The following is a 14,366-nucleotide window of genomic DNA, read 5'->3' on the forward strand; positions in this document are numbered from 1 at the left end:
GGGAGTTATGCTCTCATTGGAATAGGCAAAGACAAAGCCTGAGCTTTATTCTGATGCTCACCATACGTTCTTGCTGAACTTCAAACATAACAAGAAATGCCAGCATGTATCTTTATTTGTCCATAAATAAACTCAAACTCCCTCTACCAGAGAAAATCTTTAATGTTTGGATTTGCAGAAAAAGACTTTATAAAGAAATTGCCTTCCTAGAACCAAGCTCACGAATCAGCTTAGATTCAGGTTCTGGAACTCCAGATCTGCTGCCATCCTGTTGTGCTCAAGGTGTTAAACACAGCAAACCAAGAAATTAAGAATTGTGAAATCAGGTATTCCTGACACAATATCCTCCAAGGCTCTTGCTCAGCGCCTCATTTGCATATTTATGATTGCATGTTAGTGCTAATTGCCAGTGACAAGCTAAGTATCAACATGATCATCTTCAGTGCTTCCCAAAGTGTGCCTGGAGAGAAGGGCACATGAAGGCAGCAGCCTAGCGTGGGACCCAGGGGAGCTGCCTGTGCACACAGAGCTGTCCACATGGCATATCCAGTCACTACACCCCTGCATTTCCTAGGCAGCATTTAAACCTCTGGGAGCAAACAAAAGCATTTTAAAATGGATGAAGTGGTTCAAGAATCTCTGTTTCACCTGCCCTCAGCAAAACTCAGGCTCTAGAGGCAGATCCTCCCAAAATACTGCTAAAGGAATTGATCCTGGCCTTGCATGAGTGTACACAAATTGGCTGCTGCAGAAATCCACTCCCAAGGGGCAGCCTTGGACTGAGGCTCCAGCCCTGCAGCCAGCTCACATGCCAAACCTCCCCTCCTCCAGCTGATTTCCACTCTCCCTGATGAAATTCCAGGAAATTTACAATGAGTTAAAGGTGCAGAGGAAAGGTCAGCAGCACAAACCCAGCTCTGTTTAACTGTCACATAAGGGGGGAGTCTCTGGAAGTCAACAGCAACCAAAGAGCACCATGCTCACCTGGGAGAGATCTCCTCCCTGGCTGGCCCACAGCTCCTCACCTGCTGCCTGCTATCTGCATGGAAACATCAATGTCATATTAAAGGCTCCTCAAATTCTGCTGATTTAGCTTTTAATCACTGAACCATATCTGCTTTGCCTGGTGGTTTGTATTTTTAGTATCTCCTTCCCCCGTTGTTGTCCTCTCTTCCCCTTTTCTTTGAAATACCCTGGTTTAACTTCATATCATTTGTTTAACACAGCTGCAGCAAGATTTAACAGAATTAGCAAGAACTATATCCCATGCCTCAGAAGCTGGCTGGTAATTCCGTGCATGGATTAGAGAGCAGCAAAAAAAAGGACAGAGGATAAAGGACAGCTGCCAGAATTGTTCTGTTGCACTAAAAAGCAAAGGGGCACACACAAACAATTCCTGCTGGGAATTACTGTCCAACAAAAGCCTGTCTTGCTCCATGGCCAGAGGCCACCACTGCCTGTTTGAGATTCATTTTATCACGTGAAAGCAGCAGCTCCAGAACACAGGCTACTCCCTCAGCCTACAAAAGCATTGCCACAGCTGGGGAAATCACCTCTACTATTAACAAAAATAAGTATCTTATTTCTTTCTGTATCTATAATATATAAATAGATGATAATTTGTTTTTATTAATGTAGCTAAATATATTCTACAAATAAGTTATTTGGAGAACATCATCTCTACGTCAGCAAGTGCTGCTATAGTCAGTGAAGGAATTCTTTATGAATGGTCCTTTGAAGTACTTTAATTACCAAGTAGCCAATTATGGAAGCCTAAGTCAGTTTTCACGCTGCCAAGAGACTGATTTTTAGACATGATCCACACTGCACCTGTTTAGAAGTGAAAATGCAGCTCTCTTTTCTTCAGGTCCCTCTCCTCACATACAAAGCCACTCCTCAGTGACCAGTGTAATCTCCCACTCAACACTGACAACGTGAAAGTACAAACAATTGGCACCAAATCACTCAAACACTCTTCAACAGCAGCCCTGAAACTAAAGCAAAGCCAGAGTAACCTCCTGCCACACCCTCACTCAGTCCTCATTAGTGCAACTCTTGACACAAAATCTTCTTACAGGCAAAGACATCGGTAAACCAAGCAAGTGTAAAATGATAAAAAAAACCTGACCCACACTGCATGGAAAAATCCCAAAGGATTAGTGTCAGAAAATATTTGGCAGCAAGAAATTGGAAAAAGCCATGAAGGCCTAACAGAAGAGTGGCTACACCAGTCACTGCGGGGAGGTTGCTGAAGCACATCTGCTGCAGGAAGATTTTGTTATTCAAGCTTTTCATCTCCTTCCTCCACATCCTTCAGACTGAGCACTTCCAGGGATCCTTTCCCTTTTGTCTCACTGCGGATCAGCTCGTCGATCTCCCTGAAGCAGCCTGGGTCAATAAGGCACACCTGGAATGTTCCACATTTCATCAGTCAGACAAGAATGTTTGGATTTCATCAGCCCCTACCCAAGGCCTAACATTCACTTTCATTAAAACAATCCTAGCTAGTTACTGAGGAGGACTCCGAAGAGTTGACAAGCTCTGTCTGGCAGCAATCTTTGCACAGAGCTCTACAATCCCAGTTCCCCATGCTGGACATGGCTTTTGTCATTTGGGATTACTGGGTTCTAATCTGTTTGTATGAAGATTTTAATACCAAATTTTGCTTTACCACACACCAACTTAAAAAAAAAATAGTTAGCCACCCTTAAAATCTAGACAGAAGCCACCAAATAAGTAACAGTAATATTCCATATGTGACAGAGACTTATCAGTGTTGCAGGATCATCACTGCTAAGAGGAATTGCACTGTGCAGTAGCTTGGAGCAGCAACCTTTGGATACCAAAGGCTGCTTCCATGCCTATATCACTAGGATTTTGTGAAATTAAAAATTCCCAGCTGCAGCTCTGATTCAGGATCTCTGGTAAGCCTTCAGTTTATCTAAACAACTTCCATCTATGAATTCATCTCCTAGTAAAATACACATATGTAGTTCAAATCAAACCTGAACCCCAGGGACTGCTTTTTGCTTACTATTTCCAGGTGTTCCTGGAAGTCTTCACTCTCAGTAACTTTAATCAGTGGCTTGAGCTTCTCTTTCAGCTTCTTGCCTTCTTTTGCTGGCAGGATAAACCTCAGCCTCATGTGAGCACGTTCAATCTGCATGGTCTCCTTCAGCTGCCTGATCACTTCCAGGGCCTGTTGGACAAGAAAAAGAGCACTTGCACACCTGCTTCAAACCCAGCACCCAGATCTAAATCTCAAACCTTTTCCCCAGATTCAGAGCCTCTCTCAGTGCTGGTCACTGCTGCTCTGCTGCAGGGAGGTTGCTATCATGCTCTTTTGACAGATGAATAAGAAAAGGCAGACTTCCTGTTGTTTGTGAATCACTTTGAACACTTAAAAGCTGCCTGAAATAAAATTAAATAGCTATACTGTACAACACCACAAACCCACATAGCTCAGATGCAAACCTGATATGCCACCTCAATTAGCATAAATCATAAACCTTTTATTTCTGTTCTAAGTATATCACTGTTGGTTTTTTTCCTTTTTTTCTCCCTTTGCTGAATTCTTAGCAAACACATTGAGTGTTTTAGCAAACACTCCTGAGTTTCAGGAGCTGCTTCTCTCCAGCACTCAGCTGCCAGATGGCTGAGTAATCCCTGTGCAGGCCTCAGATCCTGGGACTCTGCTGATCCCTCTTTGGCTGAGACCTGAGGAATTACACTGGATAGCAGCACCTGGGATACTGCAGGAAACTCACCTGCTGCTTTGTGCTCTTGTTGGGTTTGACAGAGTAGTGGATGTCCTTCATGGCCCTTTCGATAAGGATCACTGTGTAGGGCCGCTTGGTCTCGGGGTTCACGCACTTGTCAGCCACGATGGTGGCGATGTCTCGGAACATCTGCTCCAGCTGCGTGTGCCGCTCCTTGTCCGACACCTGCAGCTCCCCTTTGGATAAAATCTGTTTTATCCACAGAAATCGGTTAATGAACATCGTGGATTTGAAGAGTGACAAGTTAAATTTGACAACTTTGAGTAACTTTGTTAAATTTGACAGCTGCTTGAAAGGTTGAGTGAGATTTGAAGTGCAGTAAACAATAACCAAATTAATAATGTGAATCATTACAACAGACAGCACTGGAAAGGCTTCAGACAAAGAAACTCACCACAGAAATACTAAACTGCAGCGAGAGAAGCACAGATTTCACAGAATCACAGAATATCTTGAGTTGGAAGAGACCCCCAGGGATTATCTGGTCCAACCCCTGGCCCTGCACAGACACCCCAACAATCCCAGCCTGGGTATCCCTGGGAGCTCCTGGAGTTCTGGCAGCCTCGGGGCCGTGCCCATTCCCTGGGCAGCCTGGGCAGTGCCCAGCACCCTCTGGGGGAAGAGCCCTTCCCTAAAATCCAACCTAAACCTGCCCTGGCACAGCTTCAGCCATTCCCTGGGTCCTGTCCCTGTCACACAGAGCAGAGATCAGAGCTGTAGACCCTGATGAGGTCTGATCTCAGTCTCCTCAGGCTGAACAGTCCAAGTGCCCTTAGCTGCTCCTTGTGTGGCCCCTCCAGGCACTTCACCTTCTTTGTAGCTTTCTTTGGACTCTGACAGCTTCACATCTTTTTTATACTGTGGCACCCAAAACTGCATCAGCCCAGAGCAGAGCAGCACAATCCCCTCTCTGGCCCAGCTGTTGATACTGGGCCTGGTGACCCCAGGAGAGGGATGTCCCTCCTGGCTGCTGGGGCAATGCTCAAGAGATTTACTGAAATCTTTTCAACCAGAGCAAGTCCACAGTTCATATCCCACCAGTAAGGACTAAGAAATTAGATCTGTTAGTAACACCTAAGTGAGCTCTCCAAAGTAAGCAACTGTCCCCTTCTTTTCTCTGCATTCTTAATAACTTATCGTATGTGAGGAACTCTTCAGTGCTGGTTGTGTCCAGACACATCGGTGCATGCAAGTTGTGTGTTAGACAGAATTCTTTCCAGCCACATGCATATGCCAAATTTAAAACTGTAAAACAGAGCTACAGCTCCTTTCTATCCATTTCTTAACAAACAACCCTTTCACCTATAGCAGCATTCTACAAACACCCTTCAGTACAAACCAACCTAACTGCGTGACTAAATCTCACATCTTTTATAAAGCAAAGTGTGTGAAACCTACCATCTTACAGATTTCTGTCTGGTCATCTGTCCCAAATGCTTTAACCAGATCTTCCTTCTTTGCCACCTGGCCTTTGGAGACATTGACAAACACTGTGTGTGTCTGCAGGACCTCGTCAAGATCTTTCTCCCTAGAGATTAAGACAAATGTAGAAAACTCAGAATAATCCCAGAATGGTGCCAGTTCCACCCCTGCCATGGTGCCACCTTCCACTGTCCCAGGCTGCTCCAAGCCCTGTCCAGTCTGACCTTGGGCACTGCCAGGGATGCAGGGGCAGCCACAGCTGCTCTGGGCACCCTGTGCCAGGGCCTGCCCACCCTCACAGGGAACAATTCCTTCCCAATATCCCATGTATCCATCCCTGTCCTCTGTCAGTTTGAAACCACTGCCCCTTGCCGTGGCACTCCATGCCTTGCCCAAAGCCCCTCTCCAGCAAGGCAGCAATGCCAGGAGCACAGCTGTGTTCAGCGAGGAGCAAGAGCTCCCGCTGCCCCCGGCTGACTCAGCACAGCTGGAACCTTCCAGCACAGAGATGTCGCTGCCCAGGCACGGGCACGGTGCTCCCGTTACCGGCCCCACGCCTCCTCCCGGGGTCAGATCCGGGGACCGGGGCCGCGCACGACCCCCGACCCCACAGCCGGGTCCCGCACGGTCACTGCCGACCCCCCTCCCACAGCCCGGGGCCTTCCCGGTCCTCACACGGGCTCCCCTTCCGCGCCACTCCCGAATCCCCGCACAGGGTGCCCGGTACGACCCCCTCACACCCGGGTCCCCCACACGGGCCCTTCCCTGGGCCCCACGCCGGGCCCGAGCCGCCTCCCCGCCGGCTTCCCGGGCACTCACGCTCCGCTGCGCCAGCCCATGACTTTGTTGCGGTAGCAGGCGATCTCGAAGCGCTTCCCGGCGCGCCGTGCCCGCACCACGGCCACATTAGTGAGGCGGATCTGGTTGGTGGGGGTGAAGATGGACATGGCGGCGGCCGCCCACTCCGCCCCCGGCTCGGCCCGGCAGTGAATGGCGGCCGCGCCGGCACGGGCGGAAGGGGCGGGAGCGGCGCATGGCGGCCTGAGGGGAGCCGGGCGGGGAGCGGGGTCAGTGCCGGGCGGGGGAGCCGGGAGGGGACGGTGTGATGGCTCTGTGTGTGCGAGAGAAAGAGCTGTGATGGGGGGAACGGAATAACCGTGTCTGTGGGGTAATAACTGTAATAAGTGTGTCCGGGGGGGGATATAATAACCGTGTTTGTGGGGTAGTAACTGTGTGTGTACGGGTTAATAACCGAGTTTGTGGGGTAATAATGTGCGTATGGGCTAATAACCGTGAGGGGGATATAATAACCGTGTGTGTGAGAGGGTGCTGTGGAGGGAGGTGAGGGCAATGACCGTGGGGGTATTTATTAACCATAAGTGGTGCACGGGGGTAGTAACTCTGAGGTGGGGGGTGTTTAATAATTGTGAGGGTGGTGGGATGATAACCGCGAGAGGTAGGGGAAGGTGGGGTAATAACCGTGAGGGGTGTCTGGGGGAGAGAGGGGCATTAACCGTGAGAGGAGGAATAACCACGAGGGTGGTGTGTGTGTTTGTGGGGTGATAACCATAAGGGGGGGGGGGTGTAGTTTTGTAGGGGATAATAGTGAGCACGTGTGTGTGTGCCTGTTTTGGAACTAAAATTCTTTTGAGTATATGTAGCATCTATGGCATTTGAGGAAGTTATATAGAGGTTAAGGGAATCCCTATAGCTGGTTTGGGTAAAACTGGGAACACTGGGCAAGTGCTCTTGATCCTTTTGTGAGTCTCAGTGTTGCTGCTGAAGGGCATCCCTTTAAGCCTTTGCTCTGGTAACCAGCCAGTATGAGTTTCCAGCCTCTTGGAAATACTTGGATTCTGTGCTCTTGACTGATATCTGCAAAAACGAGATCCAAGCTGCAGATGACAGTAGAAGGGTGTCAGCTGTGTTCCTCAGTCAATAAGTTCACAAACCAGCCTTTTTGGAGTGCCTGAATATTCCATATGAAATAGATATTCCCAGACACCATGCAGGTGCATTCCTGGCTGTACCCTGGCTTACTGTGCCCTGAATGTTCTGAACCAACCTAAAACATCTCAGTGGTTCCAAATCAAGCTTCACTTGCATAATAGAATTATGTGAAAGTGTTTCCAATTGAATCCATGATTCAGTCTGCCCTTGAAACTCTGTTTGTAATCAGTGTGACATCAAATGTATGTAAACAAGGGTTGTGTTCAGCAGAAAGTTCTGTGCAGGTGATTTCCCCCTTGGACTGGAGCTTTCTCATTTCAGAGAACTGCATTTGTTTGGTTTGTGTAAAACTAAAGCCAGTATGATCCACTGGATGTTTTACGAGATCTTTTTCCTTTCAGGCACTTGGACAGCACAAGTATTTTCTGCTTTTCCTTGTAACGGTGCTGCCCTATAAGGAAAAACCCAGAGTTCCCCTCTGACAGTATGGAATGCTAACTTGGAGCTCATCTGACACACCTGCAGAGGTGAAGGCTTCTTGATTCAATTTTAGTCCCTTGTCTTTAGCCAGAAGCTGTTTTCTGCAAAGCCTGGGCAATAGCTGATGATGTGAAGCTGTGGGTACTGTGTGATTATTTTGTGTGTGCTCATTCCATATTCACTCTGTAGGAATCTGTGATAGTCCAGATTTAGATGTCTCAATGGATACGTGGAGCTACTTCTATACTTGCCTGGTGTCCGTATGGCTGCACAGATTTTACATCTATTCTGCTGTTGCTTTTGGGATCGGCCTTTGGGTTGTCATTCAGTTCACCACCACCAGAACCAAAAGGAAGGTAACTGAGCCTGTCAGCACTTCTCTCTGAGAACACCCCAAAACCCTGGGTGGAAGTGAGTAGTTTCTGGATAAAAGCACCTGCCGTGGGCCTGCTGAGGGTGTTGCAAATCCCAAACGCAGTTTACAATCCTCAGCCTGGCTTGTTTGTGTCTGTGGGTCACTAAATACTCTTGTTGCTCTGATGTTGGGGCAGAGCTCAGCAGGACACTCCCCGCACTGTTCCTGGGAGAATGTGTTCCCCTGGATTGCTCTGTCACTCCAGGTAAACCCCTCTGCTTGTGCCCAGTGTTTGCGCCTTCATGTTTTCATGATATTAATGACAGGGTTGGGCTGTTTTGGGGATGGGAGGGAACTAGGCCATGCAGGAGTTGAAAATCTCCTCCTGCAGGTGGGCAAAGATCTGCTGCAGGACTTGGGAGGTTCAGCTGGATCCTGTTACCTCCGACAAGTGGGTATTGTAGCATGGCTTAGGTCAGGAAAACAGGTCCTGGTGTGTTTGTCTGGGTGTGAGAGGAACCAAAATGCTTTGATTGTTGCTGAGAGTGGCGCCAGGATTTGAATTTTAAATGCTCTTGGTTTGATAACCCTTGAAGAAGGGATTGCATGTGACACAGCTCTTGTTTCATAGGGTGAGAAATCCCATAAGAATCCCTTTTCCCCCGAGGGAACATCAGATAAACTGGGAAATGGATGTGCTCCCCTTCAGGCACAGGAGGTCCATGTTGCTGGAGTGAAGATCTTCTATGGCTCTCAGACTGGCACAGCAAAGGTATCTGTACTTTTACTGCACATCTGTGAAATTGCTTTGAAACATTGCTGGGATCTGAGAAAGTTGCTTGCCTTAAAACACTACCCTGGGTACAGATCTGGGAGTTCATCAGCACATTCATTAGCTTTTTACAATCATTGCCCAATGTACAAAATAAGTGAAAAATTAAATAAAAATAACAATTTTCCTCCTCCCTTTAAGCAAGGTGTGCAGTAGAGATTGATAATAAAGCTAAAAGTTCACTCTTGCAGTATAATTTTAATTTTTTATCAAGGCTTTGTAGAGAGAAGTTCTGGGTTTGGTGCTTTCTCATGAAGAAATGTAATTTGTGTGTGTAGCAGTGAAGTGATTAGTCATTATAATGTTGTAACTCTTAGCCAGTGTATTCCATTTTTGTTTTAATGTGAGGAATTGCAGTGCCGGTGTCCAGGCCTCCTGTGTCATTATTCTTCCTGTGCTGGGAGAAGTCTTGTGGCTGAGCACAGCAGGGCTTGTGTGGCTTGAAGTAATTGATAACTTGCAATATTTCTTTATTCAGAGATTTGCCAAAGCTCTGGCTGAAGCTGTTACTTCCCTTAATTTGCCCGTGGAAGTCATTAACATGGGAGACTACGATCCAGAAGATGGTTTAGCAGAGGAGGTGGGTATGGCATAAACACACCAGTAGCAAGTACAAGTTTTTCCTGGACTTGTCAAGTCTATTTCCTTCTTGTATTTCTCTCCTATTGTTCTGGAAATCCCCAAAGCTTTGTGTTGAATTGCTTCCCTTCCTATGCAAATGTAGCCCATCAGCCCTCAGCAGAAAATACCTACATTTTGAGAATTTTGAAGCACCAGTTGTCACATCAGTGACAGTGACTCTGTATGAACCAGTTCTGTAACTCAGGGATGAGCTGGGTGAGAGTGGCTGCCCCAGGTGCCCTGGACAAGGTTCAGAACCAGAGCAGGAAGGTGGTAATGCCTCTGCAGCCTTTAGAGGTTTTTAAGATAGAAACTCCTTGTGAGGTGTATTTATGTGGAGTAATCCTTGATGGGTTTTTCTTCTGTCAATATTGATAGTTGCTACTTTAGAGTTCTAATTAATCCTAACAAAAAGTTTTGGTGGGAACTGCATGCTGGGAATTCCTTCAGGTGTCAGTATGAGTTTCCAGCATTTGATACTGCCCCTAACACACCTGTAAATGTGAAGTTGAGGAGTTTGAAGTATTTATCCATGGGGCACTTCCCTGATGAAGGAGTTGGGAAGGAAGCTGCTGATGGGGCTGGATGTCCAGTTTTGCTCTGTCACTGTGTCCCTGTTCAGCTTGACCTCTCTCTGTTAATTTAAGGTGCTGTGCAGATTGTTCAGCACCCTTGGGATTGTCACATGCACCATCCTACCCCAGCAGGCGACAGCCTTGTCTTTTGATTTCTCCCAGCTGCCTGGGTGTTGTAACTCTTTGCTTTCGAAGAAGGATCTGGAAAATGCAGTGATTTTTTTTTTTTTTCCCCCTCCTGTCCTGTTTGTGTGACCAGACAAGCAGCAGGAACATCTGTGTGTTCCTGGTGGCCACCTACACCGAAGGGCAGCCCCCGGAGAGCGCAGCCTGGTTCTGCAAGTGGCTGGAAGAGGCAGCCAATGATTTCCGTGTTGGGAAAAGCTTCCTGCAGGGCCTGAGATATGCCGTGTTCGGGCTGGGGAACTCAGCCTATGTGGATCACTACAACACAGTGAGTGTCCCTCCACCTCCCTGCTTGGCTTCTGCTCCTCGAGAGCCTCAGCTGCAGGAAGTGCATCAAACCTGAATGAGGCTGGTGGTCTGTGTGGGAATTGCAGCTGTTGTGCTGACTGGGCGAGGCACTGGGTTTAGGGCATGGGCAGAATATCAGAGCAATTGAGCTTGGAAAAAGCCTCCAAGATCACTGAACCCACTGTGTGCCTGATCCCCATCTTGTCCCCAGCCCAGAGTGCTTAGTGCCACGTCCAGCCCTTCCCTGGGCACTTCCAGGGATGGGGACTCCAAACCTCTTGGGGCAGCCCCTTCCAGTGCATGACCTCCCCTTCCACGGGGAAATTCCTGCTGATGTCCACCCTGAGCCTCCCCTGGCCCAGCCTGAGGCCGTTCCCTCTCCTCCTGTCCCTGTTTCCTGGGAGCAGAGCCCGACCCCCCTGGCTGTCCCCTCCTGTCAGGAGTTGTGCAGAGCCACAAGGTCCCCCCTGAGCCTCCTTTTCTCCAGGCTGAGCCCCTTTCCAGCTGCCTTAGCTGCTCCTGGGGCTCCAGCCCCTTCCAGCTCTGTTCCCTTCCCTGGACACACTTCAGCCCCTCAAGGTCTTTCTTGGGGTGAGGGGCCCAAAACTGCCCCCGGGACTGGAGGTGCTTCAGCAATGCTGGTGCAGAGGGACAGTCACTGTCCTGGTCTGGCTCCCACACCATTGCTGGTACAAGCCAGTGCCATTGGCCTTTTTGGCCACCTGGGCAGTTCAGCTTTGAAGCAGTTGGATTTCAAATGCGAAATGAGTCCCACAGGCACTGGGAGGTGTGGTAACACGTTTGGTAAATCCTTACTGAGTTAATTTCCCAGCTTTGAAAGCATTCTGCAGTCACCTGAGGGCACAGCACTGTAAACTCTTGCTGCCTTCTAAACGTGGCTCCTTTTTATTATGTGGGTTTTAGCTTTATTCTCTGATGTGAACTGTGGCAGTATCTCTGCCTGGTCATTGGTCTCATCTCACACAGAAAAATGGCATCACTTGTCACAGTTTATGTTCAGAGCTGGGGCTGTGTGTCACACACGTGGCCGTTCTGACCAGCAAGCACCGAACAGAGCAGTCTGTTCCCAGAGGCCATCCCTTCACCCCATGGACGGCAGAGGGATTTTCCAGTGGAGTCTGAGGGGGTGTAGTGCTGTTCAGGCTGCCCTGTGTCTGTGCTGAGCCAGCACCTGAGAGGGACTCCCCAGGTCCCTACCCTGCAGTGCCATGCAGCTCACTGGCTCTTCCCAGGGCTGATCCTTGCTTTTCTGGTTGGCTGCTTGCACTTGGCCCTGGTTTAATTTCCTTTCCAACCCTTCCTCCTGCCCTAGGTTGGAAGGAGGATGGACAGGTGGCTGTGGATGCTGAGTGCCAGCAGGATCATGACTCGGGCTGAGGGGGACAGCAATGTGGCCCAGAGCAAGCATGGCAGCATTGAGGCTGACTTTGAGGCCTGGAAAGCCAAATTCCTGACTCGACTCCAGGCACTCTGCAGAGGGGAAAAGAAGCCCTGCAGTGGGAAGTGCAAGAAGGGGAAGTGCAAATCTTCAGGGAGGCAGAGCAAGGAAAGCTCAGACCATGAACATGGGACGTCGGAACAGGAGAATACTGAGGTACAGCCAAAATCCTTGAGGCCTTATCTCATTTGGGGCACGGTTTGACTTCTCCACTTCTTCCTGCAGTCCAGAGGGCTGCTGTGGGAGCCTGATACTTGTTCTGGAGCAGGGGGAGAAGAGAGCTGAGATCCCATGGCAAAAACAAGTAGAATGAGCCATCCGAAAGAAGGACCAAAGAATTAGTGCTGGACCCAGGCTCAATGGCATTTGTGTGATGAGGGAGTCTTGCTCCTGGCTGGGGACAGATGCTCCAGGGAACCAGGCTGGGTTCTCAGCAGAGCCTTTGCCATGTCCCAAGGCTAAAGGGACCCTTCAGTTCCCTGTGAGTCATTAACCTCTTTCCACTTCAACCTGGTGAAGCTCAGCTGCTCTGCCTGCATCCCAGGGTTTCCCAAAGGCAACTGGGGTGTGTTACCTGAGCAAGTCCTGTATGTCCTTTGTGTGTGTCTGCCTGTAATCATTTCTCTCTTCTGGAGTGTTTATTGATTGCAGATTTGAACTAAGAAATCCTCTCTATTGCTCTCCAGTGCAAGACCCAGAGCTGCTATGGCACTTTAATCCTCCCTTGAGCCATATACTGTGGGTTGGAAGTTATTGCTGGGTTGAATTTTATAGGAAAGTAAGTGGTTCTTCTGGCTGGGTTTGGGAGTGCTGGCTGCTGCAGAGCAGGAGGAATAAATCTTGCTGTCAGCAAGGCACTTGAGTTTAAAGGGGTTGAGGTTTCCATATCCATCCTACAGGTTTTGGTAGACTATTACTTGTTTTGAGTGGTCTTTACTGATGAGGAGAGCTCATTGCCCTGGTTAGCTTAGTCTTACATTTACCAGTGAGATAAATTCTTAATTTTTTTTTCTCTGCTCTCTCCCACAGGCAGAGGAATTGTTTGAAACCAGTAGTGAGGAGGAAGCTGGAGGCACAGATTCTGTAATTGATGTTGAAGATCTTGGCAATATCATGGGCCACATGAAGAAAGCAAAGGTACTGCTGTTAGAGGGGGTATGGAATGGTCAGGTCTTGTTCGCTGAGCAGCTGGATTGATTAAAATGAAACTGACTGGGTTTGAATCTGTAGGGTTTGGTTAGAGGGAGAGTAAAATACGAGCTGTTGAAGAATCTGTCGCCAAAAAGAACATCTTTGGAGGTGTGTTGGGTGTAGTCACAGACTGACTCTGTGGCTTGCTCACCAAGCAAATGCTGCAGTGATAAACCTGTGACTTCCAGTCTGAGGGAAGGTCTACTTGCAGAGCTAACACTGGATCTGACTGCACTGGATCTGACCTGTGTTCAGTGGCTGAACACAGGTCCTGTTCCTGTATTGCCTGTGGGTTGTCACTGAAATGCAGGTGTGAGGATGGGGGCAGAGCTGCAGGTGCAGCAGGAGCACCCAGCTGCCAGAGCAGCTTGCCTTGATACTGCTGCCCTAGGGTGAGGTCTGTGCTTCACACACTGGGCCTGTCACACAGCCCCAGTTCCTGCTCCATCCCAGGCTTTTGCTGGGTCTGTTCCCAGTCGTTCTGTTGGTGTCCCTTTCCTGTGCTCGGTCTGATCTGGGATGTGTCACGCTCGCCTCACTCACACCAAGCACTAGGGACAGGGAGCAGCTGCAGGGCCTTGCTGTGCTCCCCAGTCTTTGCTGGCTGAGCAGTTGTTAGTCAGGGTGGGGAGGGGTGGCCTGTGATGTGCTTTGAGCCCATCTGCTGACCCCTTTGCTCTCAGTGACCTTTGCATGGTGCTGTCATTGTGCACCCCTGAGCTGCTGTCCATGCCCTTCTCACCAAACAGACCTCTCTGTAATTACACCTTCCCTACCTTGGGTGTATCTGCACTGTGGGGCTTCTTACAGCTCTTTTCCAAAATGAGGCCCTGGCACGGGGTGCCCAGAGCAACTGTGACTGCCCCTGGATCCCTGGCAGTGTCCAAGGTCAGGCTGGATGGGGTTTGGAGCATCCTGGGACAGTGGAAGGTGTCCCGGCCTGTGGAAGGGAATGTGGAATGAGATGGTCTCAGGCCCCTGCCAATCCAAACTGCTCTGTGACTCTGTGAAAATACAGCAATGTCCTCGGTGGTCTGAGCTGAGGTGGCACTGCTGGGCTACCTGAAGCCAGGCCGTGGCTCACAGGAGGGTGTGTGCTTGGAGGGCAGGAGCTTACAAGGGGAGCATGGGGATCTCTGTTCCTCCCCTTAGGGAGGGGAAGGAGGTAAATCAAACGCTGCTGTTTGTAGCCAGCTCTGTGAGGAGAGGAGCCCCAGTGATGGGGCAA

The 14,366-nt window shown here is 49.2% G+C and overlaps 2 protein-coding genes across 7 annotated transcripts in view; one reads left to right on the forward strand and one right to left on the reverse strand.

Moving 5' to 3' along the window:
- Positions 1-97: 97 nt before the first annotated feature.
- On the reverse strand, positions 98-6,242 carry SBDS (SBDS ribosome maturation factor). Its single transcript, XM_053995429.1, has 5 exons — positions 6,021-6,242; positions 5,178-5,307; positions 3,768-3,968; positions 3,035-3,199; positions 98-2,407 (listed from the first exon to the last, which is right to left on the reverse strand). The coding sequence occupies exons 1-5, from the start codon at positions 6,146-6,148 to the stop codon at positions 2,279-2,281; spliced, it is 753 nt and encodes a 250-aa protein (XP_053851404.1). The 5' UTR covers positions 6,149-6,242; the 3' UTR covers positions 98-2,278.
- Positions 5,759-14,366, forward strand: part of LOC128817159 (S-adenosyl-L-methionine-dependent tRNA 4-demethylwyosine synthase TYW1-like) — a 97,738-nt gene continuing 89,130 nt past the window's right edge. Inside the window, exons 1-8 of one of the 6 annotated variants that reach the window (XM_053995422.1) lie at positions 5,759-5,924; positions 7,553-7,678; positions 7,821-7,987; positions 8,618-8,758; positions 9,297-9,398; positions 10,274-10,468; positions 11,822-12,103; positions 12,977-13,084. In XM_053995422.1, coding sequence (XP_053851397.1) covers positions 7,853-7,987; positions 8,618-8,758; positions 9,297-9,398; positions 10,274-10,468; positions 11,822-12,103; positions 12,977-13,084 — 963 coding nt within the window. In that variant the 5' untranslated portion in view covers positions 5,759-5,924; positions 7,553-7,678; positions 7,821-7,852. Of the gene's footprint in view, positions 5,925-6,035; positions 6,125-6,206; positions 6,269-6,289; positions 6,370-6,447; positions 6,474-7,552; positions 7,679-7,820; positions 7,988-8,617; positions 8,759-9,296; positions 9,399-10,273; positions 10,469-11,821; positions 12,104-12,976; positions 13,085-14,366 lie in introns of those variants that run through there. The other 5 variants (XM_053995424.1, XM_053995423.1, XM_053995426.1 and 2 more) reach the window with 5 other exon arrangements.

This window comes from Vidua macroura, chromosome 20 (assembly GCF_024509145.1).
Source record: "Vidua macroura isolate BioBank_ID:100142 chromosome 20, ASM2450914v1, whole genome shotgun sequence".
Taxonomy (NCBI): domain Eukaryota; kingdom Metazoa; phylum Chordata; class Aves; order Passeriformes; family Viduidae; genus Vidua; species Vidua macroura.